This window comes from Myxine glutinosa, chromosome 4 (genome assembly GCF_964187855.1).
Source record: "Myxine glutinosa chromosome 4, kmMyxGlut1.1, whole genome shotgun sequence".
NCBI classification, from domain to species: domain Eukaryota; kingdom Metazoa; phylum Chordata; class Myxini; order Myxiniformes; family Myxinidae; genus Myxine; species Myxine glutinosa.
In genome coordinates this window covers 194952966-194974283 of record NC_136264.1, presented here as the reverse complement: position 1 = coordinate 194974283, position 21318 = coordinate 194952966, and the positions used below count along the sequence as shown (strand labels likewise).

General features: G+C 47.2%; 1 protein-coding gene across 2 annotated transcripts in view; it reads left to right on the top strand.

Annotated features, from left to right (window-relative positions):
• Positions 1-21318, top strand: part of LOC137425597 (membrane-associated guanylate kinase, WW and PDZ domain-containing protein 3) — a 107564-nt gene that overhangs the window by 80127 nt on the left and 6119 nt on the right. Inside the window, exons 11-19 of one of the 2 annotated variants that reach the window (XM_068114182.2) lie at positions 151-397; positions 2944-2969; positions 6640-6796; positions 7055-7155; positions 8252-8435; positions 8684-8929; positions 12655-12846; positions 13780-13870; positions 14403-14454. In XM_068114182.2, the coding sequence (XP_067970283.2) occupies positions 151-397; positions 2944-2969; positions 6640-6796; positions 7055-7155; positions 8252-8435; positions 8684-8929; positions 12655-12846; positions 13780-13870; positions 14403-14454 (1296 nt within the window). Of the gene's footprint in view, positions 1-114; positions 398-2943; positions 2970-6639; positions 6797-7054; positions 7156-8251; positions 8436-8683; positions 8930-12654; positions 12847-13779; positions 13871-14402; positions 14455-21318 lie in introns of both variants that reach the window. The other variant, XM_068114181.2, reaches the window with a different exon arrangement.

Below are 21318 nucleotides of genomic sequence, written 5' to 3'. Positions count from 1 at the left end.
TGCTTACTTTGTGCTGTGGGTGACATTTTGTATTCGTCCTCGTCCACCTGTCGGTTTGTAATGAGGAGATGAGGCGGTAACGGTGTTTTTATGAAGGGAGTCACGTGTTGGCAGGGAAATGATCCACTGACGAGTGCCATCACGTCTCAGCCCGAGCTCATCACGGTGCACGTAACCAAGGGCCCCGGCGGGTTCGGTTTCTCGATCGCGGACGGAGCAGCGGGGCAGCGAGTTCGACAGGTGCAGGACGGACAGCGTTGCCGCGGCTTGCGTGCCGGTGACCTGCTGCTCGAGCTGAACCGAGATTCCCTTCGCGGTTTGAATCACATCCAGGTCGTGCAGAAGCTCAAGGACTTTCCGTCCCTGCAGCAAGCCACGTTCCTGGTGCAGCGTGGAGGTAAGTGTGGGGGGGGGGGGGGGGGGGGAGGGGAAGCTTCAGGGGGCCTTCACCGATGGGGCTTTGGACGCAAATCGTTCAAATAAGCACTGGCTCAAAAATCCAAAGCCTATCCAAAGAATCCAAATAAAAATTTTATTTATTGTTTTGTATACAAGATCGAGGCTCGTGAACATTAATCACACGAAAAATCAAACAGACACATAAAACATATAATAAGGGGAGCGGTAGGCAAGGTGGGAAGAGAGAGAGAGGGGAGGCACACAAACACAACATTTGAGAGCAGGGTCATCGGGAGATCTGTGGGAGGGAGAGGACTTGGGGGGAGGAGGCGTGGGAATGGGGGGGAGAAGTATAAAACACAAGGACACTGCTGGGACTTCCAGGAAGGAAGTTGGTATTTTAAAAAAGTGGATCTGGGGTGAATTAGCGGGGGTAGAAAAGATCAAGGTTTTGGATGGGGGAAGATAAGAGATGGTGGTGAACATTCTCCAACATTTTAAATGATTAGGTGTTCGGTTTCCTTGTGGGAGAAAGGAAGGTGGATCTGCGTCATTCCAGATGATCATTTCATGGCTTCATTATTATTTCAAATAACTGCCAGGTATCCATCAATCAAAACTGAATCTAGAAACTCATTGATTTGCCACCTGTCGTCGATCTAATCTGTGCGGTTTTTGATGATTTGTCCGTTTGTTTATCCAAAAATATATTATTTTAAATACTATATATATATTTTTCATTTTTAGAAATACCCATTTATTTATTACAATGAGAGATCATCTTGGACCGTCGGAGGTCTTCGGCTCATTTTGCACTGTAGTAATTACAGATTGCCGTGTCGGCTGATTTTTCCCTTTTCTGAGAGAACTATAATAATCTATATAATAATAGCGTAAGGACTCGACTTTGTTATCCCTTTTACGCCGCACCCAGTGACCCGATGCCCACGGCACTAATGGATTTACGATCTACGAACCGCGCTCTTTGTTTATCACGTACAGCCATACTCAAAAAATCTGAATTAGCCGACGTTGGGGCCCAAAAGCATCCGATTAACTGCCGATACGACGCCATCTTACGACGCCATCGTATTGGCGTCTGCTGGGCGAAGTCGAAGCAAGCCGTCCGCTGATTGGACAGGCGAAGTCGAAGCAAGCCGTCCGCTGATTGGACAATCCAGAGCATGCATGTGTGCCGGTGTCGGCGATCGTTGTTCATATACGCACTCTTCATTCTCATCTTTCTTCCTAACTCTTACTCGTACAAGCAAATCCCCTATGCCATCCATAATGGTACACTCTATCCATACACCACATCCTCCCTTCCGTGGATGTTCCACGGGTTTCGGCTAGTAATAATAATAATCATAGGAGTTCCTTTACAAGAGACTTCAACACAGGAGTGGGTCATTAGGCCCATCAAGACTGTGCCATGGTTGCCATGGTTACCAAGATATAGTCGTTTGGCCCTGCTCTATCGTTTTAAACGCTGAGCGCCCAGCAAGGAAGCAGCAAGGACCATTTTTAAAGGTTTTCATACGACTCAGCCAGGGATCGAACCTCGAGGTTCAGAGCGGACACGCGAAAACAATTGATGCCACCAAGACCAGGTATTACAACAAGATCGCTGTGACTGCTGTGACCTTCATCCTCTGCTGTCCCTAAGTCACGTGTTGTGTTTTTGCTTAACGCACGGAATTTGCTCAGTTGCTCTTATTAACTATGGTTCGTACCCGTCAATCGAACACGCAACGTGCTGGACACGTTTGGCAGAATGAACTTAGGTGTGAGTGACACCATACCTGTTCATTGTTGCTGAGAGCTTTAGCAGTATGGCTGAATTGGTAAGGCTACCTGTGAACCGAAATGTCACCATTACACGTTTAACGCCCAACTTTCGGATTCAATTAGGCACATTCGATTGGATCCAATTTTGGGCACAACATGGCGGCACATTTCAGGTGTCACTCGTGCACCTGTGCGACATGAGTGTACTCGACCGTGCTTTTCGGATGGCAGGATAACTCTGCTACGAGCGTGCTCACCTTTGAGCTATTCCGAGATTCTTCAGATCCGGATCTGGACACTGGAATTTTTTGTAACGATTCGTCACCATCGAGAGATCCCCATCATCGTCGCCAACAACGATATAGAGGACAATATCTCAAAAAGCTGTGGACAGATTATGACAAAACTGGCTGCATGAGTTCGTTCGGTGACGATAACTAGCTGATTTGATTTTGGTTAAGGTGCGGATACAAATCCGGCCCATCAGTGAGATACAAAACGTAAACTTCAACCTGGCGGAGGTATGCACACCATCGAGTGGCGTTCTGGTTCACGCTGTCATTACCATGTGATTGAGTTTTTAGAAAACAATTATGATACACCTGAAAACAACAACACAACAACATGCATTTTAAAGGCCATTTTCCCTGCTAGAGCGGGGGTTAGCCTGTATGATACACCTGCATGATACACCTGTATGATACACCTGTATGTGCTGAATAAATATGTAAAGTTGGTTTTTATGGTTTTTTTCAGGATTCATTCCTAAAGGGCAAAACATGGTGAGTCTTCCTTGTTTTGAGCACTTGAACTGATCAATTCCATGATGGTTTTCAGCTTGTTAATTGCACGATAGGAAGTGAAAAGTCATTGTTTAAAGGCCCGTGGAAATGAGACACATTTGTAATGTGCATCTCGCACTAATTGGTGAAACCTTTGTAATTCCTGTCTCCCGATTTCCTCAAAATGGCATTCATTTCCACATGACCTCATGGAGTGTGTGTGTGGGGCTGTGCGTGTACCTGTGTGGGGGGCAGTGCGTGTACCTGTGTGGGGGGCTGTGTGTGTACATGTGTGTGGGGTTGTGTGTGTACTTGTGTGTGTACCTGTGTGTGTGGCGTTGTGTGTGTACCTGTGCGTGTACATGTGTGTGGGGTTGTGTGTGTACCTGTGTGGGGCTGTGCATGCACCTATGCATGGGGCTGTGTACATACCTGTGCGTGGGGCTATATGTGTACATGTGTGTGGGGCTGCCTTGCGTGAACCTGTGTGGGGAGGCTGGGTGTGGGGCTGTGCGTGAACCTGGGTGTGGGGCTGTGCATGAACCTGGGTGTTGCGGCTGTGCGTAAACCTGGGTGTGGGGCTGTGCGTGAACCTGGGTGTGGGGCTGTGCGTGAACCTGGGTGTGGGGTTGTGCGTGAACCTGGGTGTGGGGTTGTGCGTGAACCTGGGTGTGGGGCTGTGCGTGAACCTGGGTGTGGGGCTGTGCGTGAACCTGGGTGTGGGGCTGTGCGTGGACCTGGGTGTGGGGCTGTGCGTGAACCTGGGTGTGGGGCTGTGCGTGGACCTGGGTGTGGGGCTGTGCGTGAACCTGTGTGTGGGGCTGTGCGTGAACCTGGGCGTGGGGCTGTGCGTGAACGTGGGCGTGGGGCTGTGCGTGAACCAGGGTGTGGGGCTGTGCGTGAACCTGGGTGTGAGGCTGTGCGTGAAACTTGGTGTGGAGCTGTGCATGAACCTGGGTGTGGGGCTGTGCGTGAACCTGGGTGTGGGGCTGCACATGAACCTGGGTGTGGGGCTGCGCATGAACCTGTGTGGGGCTGTGCGTGAACCTGGTTGTGGGGCTGTGCGTGAACCTATGTGGGGCTGTGCGTGAACCTGGTTGTGGGGCTGTGCGTGAACCTGGTTGTGGGGCTGTGCGTGAACCTATGTGGGGCTGTGCGTGAACCTGGTTGTGGGGCTGTGCGTGAACCTATGTGGGGCTGTGCGTGAACCTATGTGGGGCTGTGCGTGAACCTGGTTGTGGGGCTGTGCGTGAACCTATGTGGGGCTGTGCGTGAACCTGGTTGTGGGGCTGTGCGTGAACCTATCTGGGGCTGTGCGTGAACCTATGTGGGGCTGTGCGTGAACCTGGTTGTGGGGCTGTGCGTGAACCTGGGTGTGAGGCTGTGCGTGAACTTGGGTGTGGAGCTGTGCATGAACTTGGGGGTGGGGCTGTGCGTGAACCTGGGCGTGGGGCTGTGCATGAACCTGGGCGTGGGGCTGTGCGTGAACCTGGGGGTGGGGCTGTGCGTGAACCTGGGTGTGGGGCTGTATGTGAACCTGGGTGTGGGGCTGTGCATGAACCTGGGTGTGGGGCTGTGCGTGAACCTGGGTGTGGGGCTGTGCGTGAGCCTGGGTGTGGGGCTGTGCGTGAACCTGGGTGTCGGGCTGTGCGAATGCCTGTGTGTGTACCTTTTTGTGGGGCTGTGTGCGTGAACCTGGGTGTGGGGCTGTGCGTGAACCTGGGTGTGGAGCTGTGCGTGAACCTGGGTGTAGGGCTGTGCGTGAACCTGGGTGTGGGGCTGTGCGTGAACCTGGGTGTGGGGCTGTGCGTGAACCTGGGTGTGGGGCTGTGCGTGAACCTGGGTGTGGGCTGTGCGTGAACCTGTGTGGGGGGGGTGTGCGTGAACCTGGGTGTGGAGCTGTGCATGAACCTGGGTGTGGGGCTGTGCGTGAACCTGTGTGGGGCTGTGCGTGAACCTGTGTGGGGCTGTGCGTGAACCTGTGTTGGGCTGTGCGTGAACCTGGTTGTGGGGCTGTGCGTGAACCTGGTTGTGGGGCTGTGCGTGAACCTGGTTGTGGGGCTCTGCGTGAACCTGTGTGGGGGGCTGTGCGTGAACGTGTGTGGGGGGCTGTGTGTGAACCTGGGTGTGGGGCTGTGCGTGAACCTGGGTGTGGGGCTGTGCGTGAACCTGGGTGTGGGGATGTGCATGAACCTGGTTGTGGGGCTGTGCGTGAACCTGGGTGTGGGGCTGTGCGTGAACCTGTGTGGGGGGCTTTGCGTGAACCTGGGTGTGGGGCTGTGCGTGAACCTGTGTGGGGGCCTATGCGTGAACCTGTGCGTGGGGCTGTGCGTGAACCTGGGTGTGGGGCTGTGCATGAACCTGGGTGTGGGGCTGTGCGTGAACCTGGGTGTGGGGCTGTGCGTGAACCTGGGTGTGAGGCTGTGCGTGAACCTGTGTGGGGGGGGCTGTGCGTAAACCTGGGTGTGGGCTGTGCGTGAACCTGGGTGTGGGGCTGTGCGTGAACCTGGGTGTGGGGCTGTGCGTGAACCTGTGCGTGAACCTGTGTGTGTACCTGTGTGTGTACCTGTGCATGGGGCTGTGTGTGTGGGGCTGTGTGCGTGAACCTGGGTGTGGGGCTGTGCGTGAACCTGTGTGTAGGGCTGTGCGTGAACCTGGGTGTGGGGCTGTGCGTGAACCTGGGTGTAGGGTTGTGCGTGAACCTGGGTGTGGGGTTGTGCGTGAACCTGGGTGTGGGGCTGTGCGTGAACCTGGGTGTAGGGCTATGCGTGAACCTGTGTGGGGGGGGCTGTGCGTGAACCTGGGTGTGGGGCTGTGCGTGAACCTGGGTGTGGGGCTGTGCGTGAACCTGGGTGTGGGGCTGTGCGTGAACCTGGGTGTAGGGCTATGCGTGAACCTGTGTGGGGGGGCTGTGCGTGAACCTGGGTGTGGGGATGTGCATGAACCTGGGTGTGGGGCTGTGCGCGAACCTGGGTGTGGGGCTGTGCTTGAACCTGGGTGTGGGGCTGTGCGTGAACCTGGGTGTGGGGCTGTGCGTGAACCTGGGTGTGGGGCTGTGCGTGAACCTGGGTGCGGGGCTGTGCTTGAACCTGGGCGTGGGGCTGTGCATGTACCTGTGTGTGTGTACCTGTTTGTGCGGCTGTGTGCGCGGGGCTGTGATTGGTTTCTTTTTAAAATCTTACTTTGTCTGTAATTGTTTGTCTCAGCATGTGATGCCACAATTGTTTGGGCCAATCTTGGACAATAATTTTCGTCCTTCATCAAAATTACTCAGAAATGAACTAAGTTGCACTTGCTGCTTAAAATTGTTCATTATTTGCATATAACTATGGAAAGTTAAATTTCTGGTAACCGGATATCGTAATTCATTTTTATTAAGTTGCCTTTTCTTTCACTTTGAAAATCTTTCCATTGAATGAAAAGCTTTGCTGGAAACGTAGCCAATTATCCTTATTCGTTTGTGACTGCATTGTCGACATTGGATATTTCTGCTTTCTCTTCTTACCCTCTGATGTTTGCTGAGGTATTACACTATACGTATATATATATATATATATATATATATATATATATATATATATATATATATATATATATATATATATATATATATAATTTATTACGTGTATCGCTTTAATGAACACTTGCCTCATCTTTCTCCCATGTGCAGGGTTCTCCATATCAACGGAACCATTGGCCAAAATCACAGACACCCACTCAGGACGCGTCTTTGTCTCCGTCACCCGTACCCTCTGATGAAGGAAAGATGAGCAAACCCGACCCATTCCGTCTGTTTCAAGAGTCCCGCAGCATGTATGAAAGCAGGCGTGAGTACATGCATGTTGCACATCTCAGGACGGCGGACCACTGTCGTAAACAAATGCTTTATTATGAAATAGAAAACTTCGTCATTGGAAACTTCATTTTGATAAAAGAGATCAGGTTAACATTTAGTAATTCCCTGCATCGTTTATCACGTACCTGTCCGTTCACTCATTCAAGAGTGCTGCCCGTTGTCACCTCAAATGCTTTCTCGCACATTTACAAATTGTTTTTATATACTTTATCATTTTTCATTCTTACAGCAACATCAGTTAGGGATTACCAGGACCATCACTTCTTCCTACAGAGACAAGAGAGAGGTTTTGGGTTCCGCATTATGGGAGGGAACGAACAAGGAGAACCGGTGAGAGGATCTGGCTCCTTTTGCATGGTTATTTTACTCAAGGATAACAGTTGTGTTAGAAAAACTTGTTTATTGTTTTCACTCTAAATGATGCTTCATGACATGATATTCTTAAGACGCTTCTTTAAAACTAGAACAGCACCAGAAGAACACGTACCTCCGCCAGGCTGAACAGTTTACGTTTTGTATCCCACTGATAGGCCGGAAATGTATCTGGACCTGAACCAAAATGTAATCGGCTTGTCATTGTCACGTACCCAACTCATCCACCAAGTTTTGTCATAACTCGTCCACAACCTTTTGAGATATCATGCTATATTTCATTTTTTAAAGCCTGGTGTTGGCTTAACGGTTAAGGTGGCTGGCTTAAAATCTTAGGGTCTTGGGTTTGAGCCCCTGCCGTGAAATTTAAATAACACCTGGTGGGTTGACTCAGCCTATTAATCTTTCCGAGGTCGGCAAAATGAGTACCAGCTCCCTGGCATGATAAGCTTTTCGAGTATCCTGCGTCGGAATGGCGACCCATCCAGGATTGTACTCCTTAGCCAATGAAACCACCTCGGAAGCTCTATGTGCCTCATGGTGTGAAAGGAATGGTTTATATTGTTTTTGGCCGTACCACTCAATGTTGAAGAATCCCTTTTAAAGTTCTAGTATCCGGATTTTAACAACATCTAATTAATTAGTCCCTGTAACACACCCAACCTGTCCACCAAGTTTCATCCGAATCCATCCATAACCTGAGATATCCTGCTCACAAACAGATAGACAGACAGACAAATAGATAAACAAACAGGTGTGAAAACATAACCTCCATCCACCTTCAGTGGCAGAGGTAATAAAGAATCTTTGGGCCTTGCGACAGTGGCAGCTTTTACGGTTGTCCTTATTGCGCGGACGTTTTTTGACAGCAAGCCGTATGTGAACCTGTGCAGCGGAGTAATTTAATTTTTCAAATATTCTCAATGGCCCGAGGATGCATGTCCACATTGAATCGCTAATCGGATTTTCCATGAAGGAAAATTGAGTTTCAACCTGTTAGCATCCACCAAGAACATGTGTACAAGTAGTAGTGATGTGGTTGTTGTTCCCACAGATCACAATTGGCTCCATTGTACCCCATGGCGCAGCATATACAGACGGACGCCTGCGCCAGCAGGATGAGCTTCTCAGTGTGGATGATGTGTCGGTGCGAGGACAAGGTCACACGCATGTCCTTGGCCTCATGCAGCAGGCTGCCAAGAAAGGCGGAGTCAGCCTCGGCATTCGGCGCTATCTCGGTGTGCTTTTGTTTCCTGGAAGAGTGGTTGGGGGTTGATGGACGGGGGTGGGAAGGGGGTAGTTTGTAGGGACTTGGACTTAAATTGGCAGGTACTGACTTGATAGAAAGAGGTTGTGGGTTCAAAGTCATATTTGATGAAATTATTATTTGAGGGGGAGATGGATGCACAATGTAGGCAATGGATAAAGGATTGCTCCTTGATTTGGGTTTGAAGTGAACAACAAACTGTTCTGCTCTCCTTCGCAGGTGGAAGTATCTCTCCAGGCTCACAACGTAGCCTCATATCTGGGGCATCCCAACCTGGCGGTGAGGATGAATTGGTTCCACCTCGGCCTGTGGAGTCTGGCACAGTGCTGGGCTCGAATGTGGAGATGAGCCTTCTACCCCCTGGTGTGCAGCCCCACAAAGTGAACCTGCAGCGCAATGAAAATGAAGGATTTGGCTTTGTCCTCATCTCGACCCTGGGTCAGCCAGATATGAAGGACAATGATGGTGAGTGGCTGCAGTTTCTGAGCACTGTATCTTCAGACACGTAGTGTTACGTGCTCCTCCCCAACCCCCTGGTCACGGTGTACCTCCGAGCCCCGAGAGGAGTCACGGCAGAAAAATGTGTTATTCTGTGTCAAAAATCAATGGTGAAACCACACCAATTGTTACCAACAAACAAATATTGTATTAAGATCACACAAGAATAACAGTATAACAATAAAAGTAATCAAAAGTACAATCAATATATATCCTATGATGGTACCATCAGTTTCGTAACATATAACTCACTGTGCTCCAAGTGAGTGAAACAAGAACATTCCTAATGTCTCTTTCCCGGCTTCAAACCCACGTTGATTCCGGGTTCAAGCCAAAGTCGATCCGCTCCAGCGATCGTCAGAAAGATGTCCAATCGAGACCAGAATCCCGTTCGGATGACAGTCACAGTCACACGGCCAAAGCTGCACCAAGGCGCCGTCAAGGTGACTGGGAAATCCAAAGGCGCCCTCCAGGCGACTGGGAAATCACACCCTCGGGTATGGACGTTTCACGGCTCACAGTCGGCGAACCTCAGATTTACCTTCAAAATCCGCGTTGCACACACACACACACACACCAGATAAACATCTGAATGCTGTGAGAAAGGCTGAAGCGAAGCAAAGAAACCTTGCTCGACGCACAAAGCGCGCGAGCCAAAATGGCCGACGGCCCGTACTCGAGACGTAACGGCACGATGAGGATTCTCTTCGGAATCAATCGCAAAACCTGACACGCAGGTGAATCTGTCACAGCGATAACAACTCTGTCGCAGGAATCCCTTTCCTGGGAAACCCAAAGTTCACTCGTGACTCTTGCTCGCCAATGTTCGCTCCAGACCGCAAAGCAACTATGCTTCTTCTCCGACTCCACTCGCTCCGCCTTCCTTTCCCCTCTTCCTCTTCGTCGTCGTCCGGTTCCTCTTTCATTTAAACATTGACTTTTTTTACCTTTTGAAAACAGTTATATCTATTTCCCTTAAACGACAACAATAATAATACATGGAATCAAAAATGTTTACAGTGGATGAAAACCACAACAACGGAAGTGACGAATCCGTAACAGTAGGCATGCCATTCCAACTTGAGTTGTTTGTGATTGGACACTGTATTGGGGGTAGTGGATATCAGTATACAGGAACACTGGTCAGTGGATTATAAGTCTACGTTGGCTTTAGGCTGATGCTGTGTTTGTGGTTCTGTTAACGGTAGAGGGGTTAACGGGGGACACTCCAAATTGAGCGCAGCTGCATCCAATTTCCTTTCATCATCCTTGAGATGTCTTGCCGGTGTGTGCCTCGGTTTAGAAGAGGTACACCGTATCCTTGCGTGTCATAAGAGGCGACTAAAAGGGTTGGCGTCAGGAAGGGCATCCGGCCATAAAAAAAACATTGCCTCAAAAAGGGAACCATGATGATTGACATGGGGCCTGCAAGGGTAACCCCCGCTCTAGCAGGGATAATGGCCTTTAAAAAAGGGAATTTTTTAAAATATCCTTGAGATGTCTCTACAACTTGAATGGAGTCCACCTGTGGCCAATTCAACAGAATGCACACGATTTAGAAAGAAACACTTTTCTATACAAGCTCACACAGTTGATGGTACATGTCAGAGCAGAAACTCTACCATGAAGTCAAAGGAACTGTCCGTAAAACTCCGAGATAGAATGCGGCATAGATCTGGGGAAGCGTATAAAACAGTTTCTGGAGTGTTGAAAGTTCCCAAGAGCACAGTGAGCTCCATCATGAGGAAATGAAATAATATGGAAGAGGAAATGAAATGAAAACTACCCAGACTTTTCCTAGAGCTGGCCGTCCGACCAAACTGAGCAACCGGGCAAGAAGGGTGTTGGTCATGGAGGTTACCAAGAACCCAATGACCACTCTGAAAAAAATATAGAGTTCCTTGGCTGAGATGGGGGAACCTGCTGGAAGGACAACAGTCTCTGCAGCACTTCACAAATCAAGACTTTATGGGAGAGTGGACAGACAGAAGCCACTCCTGAGAAAAAGGCACATGACAGGACACCTGAAGTTTGCAAAAAGGCACATGACAGGACACCTGAAGTTTGCAAAAAGGCACATGAAAGACTCTGAGAGCAAGAGGCAAAATATTCTGTGGTCTGATGAGATGAAAATTGAACTCTTTGGCCTGAATGCAAAGCGCTACGTCTGGCGGAAACCGAGCACAGCTCATCACCCATCTAACACCATCCCTACTGTGAAACATGGTGGTGGCAAACATCATGCTATGGGGATGCTTTTCAATGGCAGGGACTGTGAGAATTGTAAGGATAGAGGGAACAACAATGAATGGAGTCAAATACAGGTGAATCTTAGAGTAGAACCTGCTTCAGAGTGCAAAAGACCTTAGGCTGAAAGATTTACTTTCCAACAGAACAATGTCCCCAAGCATACAGCCAAAGCAAGACTGGAATGGCTTCAGAACAAAAATGTGAACGTTCTTGAGTGGCCCAAAAGCCCAGACTTGATTCTCATTGAGAATCTGTGGAAAGACTTCAAGATTGCTGTTCACCGATGCTCCCCATCCAACTTGACAGAGCTTGAGCAAATCTGCAAGGAAGAATGGGAGAAACTCCCCAAATCCAGATGTGCAAAGCTGATACAGACGTACCTAAGAAGACTCAAAACTGTTATTGCTGCCAAAGGCGTTTCTACGAAGTATTGACTCAGGGGGTTGAATAGTTATTTAAATCAGATATTTCTGCATTTCATTTTAAATTATCTTGTAAAAATTTCTAAAAATAAAATTCCACTTTGACATAATCTCGATTTAATCCATTTTAAATTCAGGCTGTAACACAACAAAAGGTGAAAAGGGCATGGGGTGTGAATACTTTCTGAAGGCACTGTACATTTTTTTTATTTTTTACATTGTCCCATGAAGGAGCTGTAAACATCACGAATGCATGAAACAGCAACGTATTTGACTTGAGACAAACAGCTACTGAGCTCGATTCCTCATACATACTTCATACATATTTCCCGGGGCATTATTGGCACCGGCGACGCCATCTTTATGACTTCACCTATCTCCCCTCAATCAGTAGGGCGATTAAGAAAATATTTCTTCCTCTCCACGGATGTTAACCTCTGCTTGCTTGCGCTATCTTTTAAATGCTGAGCGTCAAGCAAGGAAGCAGAAAGTACCTGTTTTAGTATTTGTAAGGACTCGGCCGGGGTCGGAATCGAACCGTCGACCTCCCAGACTTGGAGCAGATGCTTCAACCATTACACCACCAAGTCTGGTGACCCCGTCTGCTTTTGGTTGCTGTCTCGACAGAAGGAGAATGGCCATCATAGAACAACTAAAAATTAAGTGAAAATTACGATTAATATCAGGAGAAAATTTGAAATGGAGGATCTTTTGCCATTCCTCTTGCATGTAGGCCCGTAGTTGAGAGGAGTTGGTTTGGAGACTCTTTCTGGAAGAGCAAATGTTTATAACCATCATGGACGTGATGTAGACTTGAAAAATGATGTTTTGAAGGAACACAGGAGAAAGCATCTCAGGCTTAAGCACTTAACAATACCTTTGGTTTGAGGGCCTGTTTTAAGTATACGAAGCACAAAGTTGCACATCCCACACCCGTTATTGTATAATAATCTCCACTTTCCAACCTACTTTATTCCCTCTTGAATGTGGTCGTGTGCATTTGCCCCCATCCCCCGGCAGGGAATGATGTCCCACATCGTATCGACCGCATCGTGCCAGGCAGTCCTGCAGCACGTTCAGGCCACCTTAAGGAAGGAGATCGTATCCTGGCAGTGAATGGACATTCCATCGTGCACCTCTCACACGATCAAATTGTTGGCCTGATAAAGACGGAAGGCAGGAATGTAACCTTGAGTATCGTCCCAGCTGAAGGTAAGTCAAAGAATACAATTAAGATGGGGGAAGGAAGGGGTTGGTGGTGTTTATAAATATTTCTGGTTGGTTTTGGATTTTAATTTTACTAATCCTACCAGTGGATTACCACTTCCTTGAGCAACAATGAGGGAAAGGGAGGGAGTATTGTTGGGGGAGGTTGTATGGGGAGGGGATCCAGGGGGAGTGTGATTAGTGGGTCGAAACGTGTGTACGGGAGGGGAGTCAAATTCCACCATATTTGCATATATAAATAAATAAATGGCTATAATTCCCATTTTTGGGGGAATTCTTTTATTGATTATTGACACACAGTGTTAAGGGATTGCAGACGAGATGGTTCTTGGGTGCGAGAATTGTGAGAGCTAAGGTAATGGGGGCGAGGGAGTGCTCTGGTAAGGTTGTTCATGGTAGCGAGGGATACCTACATGCAATGTGTGGCGTAACAGTGAGAGATTGCTGTATGTTTGGTTGTACCTGGTGGAGAGGGATTGCAGCATTTGAGGTTATCTGGTGGTGAGGGATTGCTGCATCTGAGGTTGTATGTACATGGTAGTGAGGGAATGCTGCATGTGAAGTTCTACCTGGTGCTGAGGGATTGCTGTGAGGTTGTACCTGGTGCTGAGGGATTGCCGTATGTGAGGTTGTACCTGGTGCTGAGGGATTGTTGCATGTGAGGTTGTACCTGGTGCTGAGGGATTGCTGTGAGGTTGTACGTGGTGGTGAGGGATTTGCTGCATGTGAGGTTGAACAAGGTGTGGAGGGATTGCTGTGGGCAAGAGAAGAGAGGAGAGACTGAGAACATTTATAATTATTTCTTAGACATATATTGATGGACAAGGTATGGATGTTTCCAGACAGCCCAAAGTATGTTATGTTCATTAAAGGAATTGTACATGGGGTTTTTTTGTGCATGTTATTCATTTTGTGCAGAGTTTGGAAACCTTTCACCAATGACTAGTGATGACAAATACAGCAGTGAGCGAACCTCAAATGCCTCCGATCAGTCGGACAAGATCATCGGGTGAGTTTTCCTTTTTAAATACAGTTTTTGAAGCTCATGGAAGAGTAGAATACCATGGGCACAGGGTCAGCGGACACAATACGGGGCGAAGGGGAAGCAATAAGACAATAACGTATCAATGCAGCACGGCATACAAGGAATAGGATAACTTTAAATTTTATTTTGGGGGATGATGCTACATCAGTGTTGTATCCGCCGTTGGAGATTTGATGTCAATGAGGTATTCCATCTAAGGGATTTATTTTTGGTTATTACACTACACTTTGTTTTAAAATATAACACCATGGTGTGGCTAGGCTACATGCATCATGGTCCAAATAACTTCTTACTTCCTTGGGCAATGTGCATCTCCAGCCCACATACATTACCAACCAACGTGGTTCACAAACTGAGAGGCAGCAACATTCAACACTCGATTGGCCACTACACTCGCAAGGCTGTTTCCTTGTGTTTTTATCGTCAGATTTTCTCAGTTTTTCACAATGGTTCTTCTCTGTGCTTTTTTTATTTTAAATTTTTTTTTTCTTTTTAGGGCTGAGATCCGTGGGCGGCGAGACATCAGGCCAGACGGAGTGGCCCTGCAGGTTAGCTCGTATGCAGCGCCCTGTCGATGCTCTGTAGCCATATTCATCATTTCCATCACTTAAGGCCCTCTCTTTTTTCATGTACAGTCACGTGAAAAAGTAAGCACACCCCATGTAAAGTTTTGACTTTTTCAACATATTTCAACATACAGCTGTTTGATCTTCATTTCAACAATATCGATTGATAAAGGTGATATAATATAACAAATATCATGAAACATTTACATTTCGTAGTCCATTGTATAATTTAAATAAACATAAATGCAAATTTCACATGTGGAAAAAGTAAGTACACCCCTACATTTATCACGACTTGAAATACCTAAAATTAGAATCAGGTGCACCAGCTCAGGTGCAAATGATTAGAACATCGTCAGAGAGGATCTTGGATGAACCTGTCTTATTTAAACCTCAGACATTTAGTTTGGTTTGCTCTTTGTTGTTGAAGTGTGCGGCGTCACCATGCCTAGATCAAAATAGCTCTCTGAGGCCTTCAGAAAGAAGGTTATAGATGCCTACGAGTCTGGGAAGGGATTTAAAAAGATCTCCAAACAATTTGAAATCAATCATTCGTCTGGCTGGAAGATCATCTACAAGTGGAGAAGATTCCAAACAACTGCCAACTTGTTCAGGCCAGGCCGCCCAGCAAGTTCAGCCCGAGAGCAGACCGCAAGATGCTGAAAGAAGTCTCTAAGAACCCCAGATTGTCATCATGGGACCTACAGGTAGCTCTTGCCACTGTTGATGTCAAAGTGCACGAGTCTACCATTGGAAAGAGGCTGCACAAATTTGATCTACATGGGAGGTGTGCCAGGAGGAAACCTTTGCTGTCCAGAAAGAACATCAGGGCAAGACTAGTTTGCCAATGAACACCTAGGCAAAGACCAGCACTTCTGGAACAATGTGCTCTGGACAGATGAGTCAAAGGTAGAGCTTTTTGGCCACAGTACCAGAAGACATGTTTGGCGAAAACCAAAGACAGCATTTGACCACAAGAACCTGATACCAACTGTAAAGCATGGTGGTGGAAATATGGTTTGGGGCAGCTTTGCTGCATCAGGGCCTGGGCAGCTCACCATCATCGAATCCACTATGAATTATTCATTGTACCAGAGGGTGCTTGAGGATAATGTGAGGCCATCTGTCGGAAAGTTGAAGCTCAACCGAAGTTGGACCTTGCAACATGACAATGACCCTAAACATACCAGTAAATCCACCAAGGAATGGCTGAAAATAAAGAAATGGAGGGTTCTGGAATGGCCAGGTCAAAGCCTGGATCTAAATCCCATCGAGATGTTGTGGGGGGATTTGAAACGAGCTGTGCATGCAAGAAACCCCTCAAACATCGCAAAGCTGAAAGAATTCTGCATGGAGGAGTGGGCAAAAATTTCTCACAGTCGATGTCAGAGACTGGTAGACAGTTATAAGAAACGCCTACTTGAGGTTGTTTCTGCCAAAGGGGGCAATACCACCTATTAGAGCCAAGGGTGTACTTACTTTTTCCACATGCGAAATTTGCATTTATGTTTATTTAAATTATACAATGGACTACAAAATGTAAATGTTTCATGATATTTGTTATATTATATCACCTTTATCTATCAATATTGTTGAAATGAAGATCAAATAGCTGTATGTTGAAATATGTTGAAAAAGTCAAAACTATACATGGGGTGTACTTACTTTTTCACGTGACTGTATATCTCATGCTTCTCATTCCGTTTTGTCCCTGAGGTACTTCTTCCTGTATGCCAAATGTGTGTGGACTGTGAAGGGTAGTTGTGGCTGTTAGTAATTGGATTAAGTTGCTGTGGTGATTTGGGAGGTGCTGCTGTTGGTAGTGGCTACGAAGACAAATTATTATGGTCCAGACATGTGCTCTAGATTACTACCGGAGGATGACACCATATAGAATGACAACAGCAGTGACAACAGAAGAAAGAGCAAGAAGAAGGACGACTGATGTCAGAAGAATAATCTGGTTGAGAGATTTGGTACTTGGACCGAGACAGAGAGAAACACCTTTTTTTTAATAACACCTTTTGAGGAGAAATTATGGCTGGGTTTGACCTAATTTGGACATCCTGCTTAGGCCTCTACGTCTGTTTGTGCTGGATGCCTCCTCGGCCTGTGGCCCTAACGTGGATCAGTTTGCATGTGGGGCCATTTAGTCCTTGAGCCAACCGGCCATTTTTTGAAGTGAATGCTCCGGCGGGGGGAGTAATTCTCATTATGATTTTCCATTAGACCAATGTCTCAAGTGTCAGAAAAGGTGTGATGGACATCTGAGAACGGTAGCTTAGTGCCCGGATGGACGCCATCTTTGAAACCACCCAGCTCGAAAATGCCCATTTGGTGGGGTACATTGTTGCACGTGTATCTGGACTTCTATACTAGCTATCGATGTGCGGTTGACGACTAAATATACGTCCGATGTGTACCGTCTAAATAAAAAATAATATGAAGCATTTTGTTTTAGATTAATTATTATAAAAATCAATTATCGAAAAAAAATCATATATTTTTCAATATTTTATTATTAGACTTGTACTTTTTTTAGTGAAACAACACTGGTATGATTTTCCAAATTATGCATTGTGCTACACCGTTTATCTGTCTATAAAAATAACTCAAAAACTAAAACATATCATCCACCACGAGTGTACACAAAAAATATATGAAAAGGCATGCACTTTCCACAAACCGAAACTGTCAGTTGGAATTTCCCGCCGATAATCAACCCACAGAACCCAGTGCCGAAAGTGACGTCAGTCTATTCTATATCTATATTCTATATTCTATATCTCAGTCTGAGATTTGTTGCGGTGACCTGATTAATTTCTGAGGGGGGGGGGGGGGGGGGGGTGGGTGGCTTAAGAACTAAAAGTGAACATGTTAGATGGCGCCACATACAACTCTATTATAGAGTTGTATTGTGGCGCCATCTAACATGTTCACTGACTTGGATGAGTATGTCTATGTAAGCTGGCGAGCTTTTCGGATATCGGAGTAATCTAACGTCAGTCTTTTTGTTCTTTCAGCTGAGATGGCCGGTGTCGAGGCGAAACGGGCAAAGATTGAACCTGAGTCCGGAACGTGCATCCTGTGCAGCAAGAAGTCGCCACTCTCTGAACTAAGCAAGGCAGCGGGCAACAGTTCTTGGAAGACATTGTGTGACGCAGCCGCAGTTAGAAACTTTTATCCAATTCTAAAGCTAGTCCAAGAAGGTGCAGTTGAACTTCCTAATATTCCAATATTATACCATAGGGCTTGTAGATCAGACTTCACTCACAAAAACCACCTAGCTACTTTGACCAATGCAGCTAGAAGTTCTTCAGTTGATACTGGCGATGCGGTGCGACGGCGATCATCACGGGAAGAGACAGGATCAACTTCAACGGTCTACGATGATAAATGCATTTTTTGCCAGCGTGCTTCAAAATTCATAAAAGGCAGTCGTACCCGTGAAACAGTTGTCTTGGCTGTTGAACTTCGAGCAGATAAGACAATAAGAGATGCTGCGACAGCTCGCAATGATGAGAGAGTTTTGGCATTGACTACACGAGATATGGTTGCAGCTGAGACTCACTACCACTTCTCCTGCTATAGAAACTACACACGGCCCCAAAAACCTCAAGTAGAAACTGACATTGAAGATAATATCGAGAAAAAAGAAATGATACGATGTATATTCAATTTCATTCGCACTGACTTGTTCTTAAACCCGAGGATTGTTCCAATAGTTGATGTTGCAACAGATATCCTGTCTTCAGATACATTTTCAGTTGATGTTCGTGACTCCATCAAGAAGAATCTGCAGCGCACATTACAAAGAGAGTTTGGAGAATCGCTCATCTTCTTCAATGTGAAACACCGTGTATACTTGATGCCCGATAATCTGACAAAGCGAGAGATTGCTGCAGAGTGCGTAAACCTGAAAGCAGAAGTGAAAGCATTTGAACGAACGGACGGTGAAAGTAACATTGTGCGTGCAGCTACTTCACTGCGACACCAGATCAAAGATGCTCATTACAATGAACGTTGGCCGCCTCAGCCAGCAGAACTCACTTCAGATTACGTGAAGATACCAGATTCTCTTCGTGTATTTCTGCATACTTTGATTTGCGGGAGTGGGGGTAGCTCTGCGCGTGCCGACACACTGGTATGGTCGATGGCTCAAGATATCATCAATGCTGTACACCGGGGTACCATCAGAACATCGAAGCATGTCCTACTTCCGTGGGTCATGAAAACGCTCACCGGTAATACAGAGGTCATCAGAATATTGAATCGACTCGGGCACGGATGTTCGTACACAGTTCTGGAAGAAATCGAGACAGCGCTATGCATAGACAAATTAGCAAGTGTGGAGAAAGATACAGTACCACTTCCGTCACATGTGCACCCTTCGGTCCCGACTGTATTAGCATTCGATAACATCGACAGGCTAGAGGAATTGCTGAGTGGTGGCGGAACATCGCATCGCGTCAACGGTATCATCGTCCAACCGAAGTCGCAGTCGTGTTTGCCGCCCCAACCTCCATCGGCAGTATCCAAAGCAGATAAGAAGCGATCTATCCCGTCATCCAGCGATTTAGTTCCAATATACAGCGGTGGGAAACGAGAGGGCCCACCTGCAATCAAGCCTGCAGATCTTTCTGACACTCTTGCAGGCGCAACATCCCTTGCGCAGCGCCGAAATCACGTATGGATTATGACTCGCATGCTGGAACCATGCGACCAGACAATCAGTTCGTGGACTGGTTTCAACATCATGACTAGAGATCGTGTTCAGGTGACGGAAGATGTAGTTGGCTACCTGCCGACTATAAACGCGCCTGCCACAGATATGGCAACAGTGCAAGAAATCCTCAGAGAAGCTCTGAACATCATGTCATCACTTCAGCTTGAGCGTATACCGGTGGTGCTAGACCAGGCACTATTTGCTAAGGCGACCGAAATAGCATGGAAAGATGTCGATCGATATGGAAGAATCGTGCTCATGATGGGGAACTTCCATACCATCTGTAACTTCATGTCGAGCATTGGGAAAATGTTTGGAGATGCAGGCCTTCGGGATGTAGCTGTTGAGTCAGGAGTAATCGCTGAAGGTTCCATCAACAGGGTTCTGGAAGGCAAGCAATACAACCGTGCTGTGCGACTCCACAAGTTGATGTACGAGGCACTAATGCGCATCATTTGGAAGGGCTTCCAGGTGTGGATAGAAAGCAATCATCCTGACAAGGAACCCCAGATTCGAAGCACTGACCTCAAAATTCGCAGCATCAAGGAGGATGTTTGCCACGAGACTCTCGCTGCTGCTCTCGATGATGATTCATGTGTACAGAGCTTTGACATGTTCGCGAAATACCTACATTTTCTGCGAACCAAACATGGAGACCTGGCTCGCTTCTGGATGATGTATATTGATATGGTAGAGACCCTGCTGGGGTTGATTCGTGCGGATAGAGAAGGCGACTGGATGCTTCACTTGGCTTGTGTCAGAAGAGTGATCCCTTGGTGTTTCGCAATGAACAAGGTGAACTATGCTAGATATCTACCAGTGTACTATGCACAGATGACGCAACTCCACGAAACATGCCCCGAGTTGTACAGGCATTTCAATCAAGGCTACTTCTCCGTACAGCTTAGACCAGGGAATCCATTTGCCAGAATCGCTGTTGATCAGACAACAGAAGAAACAGTAAACAAAGATACGCAAACAGCTGGAGGAACACGAGGTTTTAGTCTTCGACAAGGGGCTGTGTCACGATACTATCTAACTGCAGAAAATCGGGCTACTGCACTGAGGCAACTACGAGAAACTATCCTTGTGAATGGCAGCGACACATCTCACGCCAAGCACCCTGACTTGTCTACTTCTCGCATCAAACGTGATGAGTCTGGCGTCACAGCTATCTGTGATCTACTGGAAAATGACTGGACCAATCCATTCGCCGATGATCCGTCATGTCTTCTCAGTATATCTACCGGAGCGGCTGCGAGGGAGGACGTTTCTAATGACCTACTCAACACCCTGCAAAAGGGGGAAGCGGCGTATCAAAGCTTCCAGAAACGTCTTGAAGAGGGAACAGGCTTTCATGACACATTGAACAAGCTAAACTTGAAGACCTTTGGTAAGATCAAGCAGAAAGTTGTGAAGGGCACAAACAAGGAGATCGTCCTGAGAGCTGACAGACAACTGTTTGCCACCATGATACTCATCGCCAAGACAAGGAACCTCGACATGCAACTTGTCCTTTGTCACCCACTAGGGCCGTTACCATGGTCTTTGGCAAACGTTGATGGGTCAATGAAAAAAACGAACAAAGCTGCACTTGCGAAACACATGGAAGGTCTTGTGGAACCAGCCGAGAACGTTGACAAGCGAAGTGCAACAATAATTGATGCGATGGCTCTCATACAAAAGATGCATGGCGAGAACGACACGTTCGAAGAACTATCTGACCGCATCCTTGCTGCAGCGCTTCACGCTGGTCAAGGCAGTGAGCGCATCGATGTTGTCTTTGACACATACACAGAAGAATCCATCAAAGCAGCTGAGCATGTGAACCGCGGTTCAAATGAAGGCATCAGTTTCAGCGAGATCAGACCCGCACACAAAATCATGAACTGGCGGCGTCTCCTTGCTTGCAGCCAGACAAAGGAGAAACTGGTTGTGTTTCTGGCGGAGTCGTGGAAACATGAAACAAATCGCGAAAAGCTAGGCAACAGAACACTGTATGTCACCTGTGGTGAAAAATGTCTGGTACTGACCCGCGATAGGTGGAAGTTGGTGCAAGCACTCGAATGTAGCCACGAGGAAGCAGACACGCGTATGTTTCTCCACGCAAAGCACGCCGC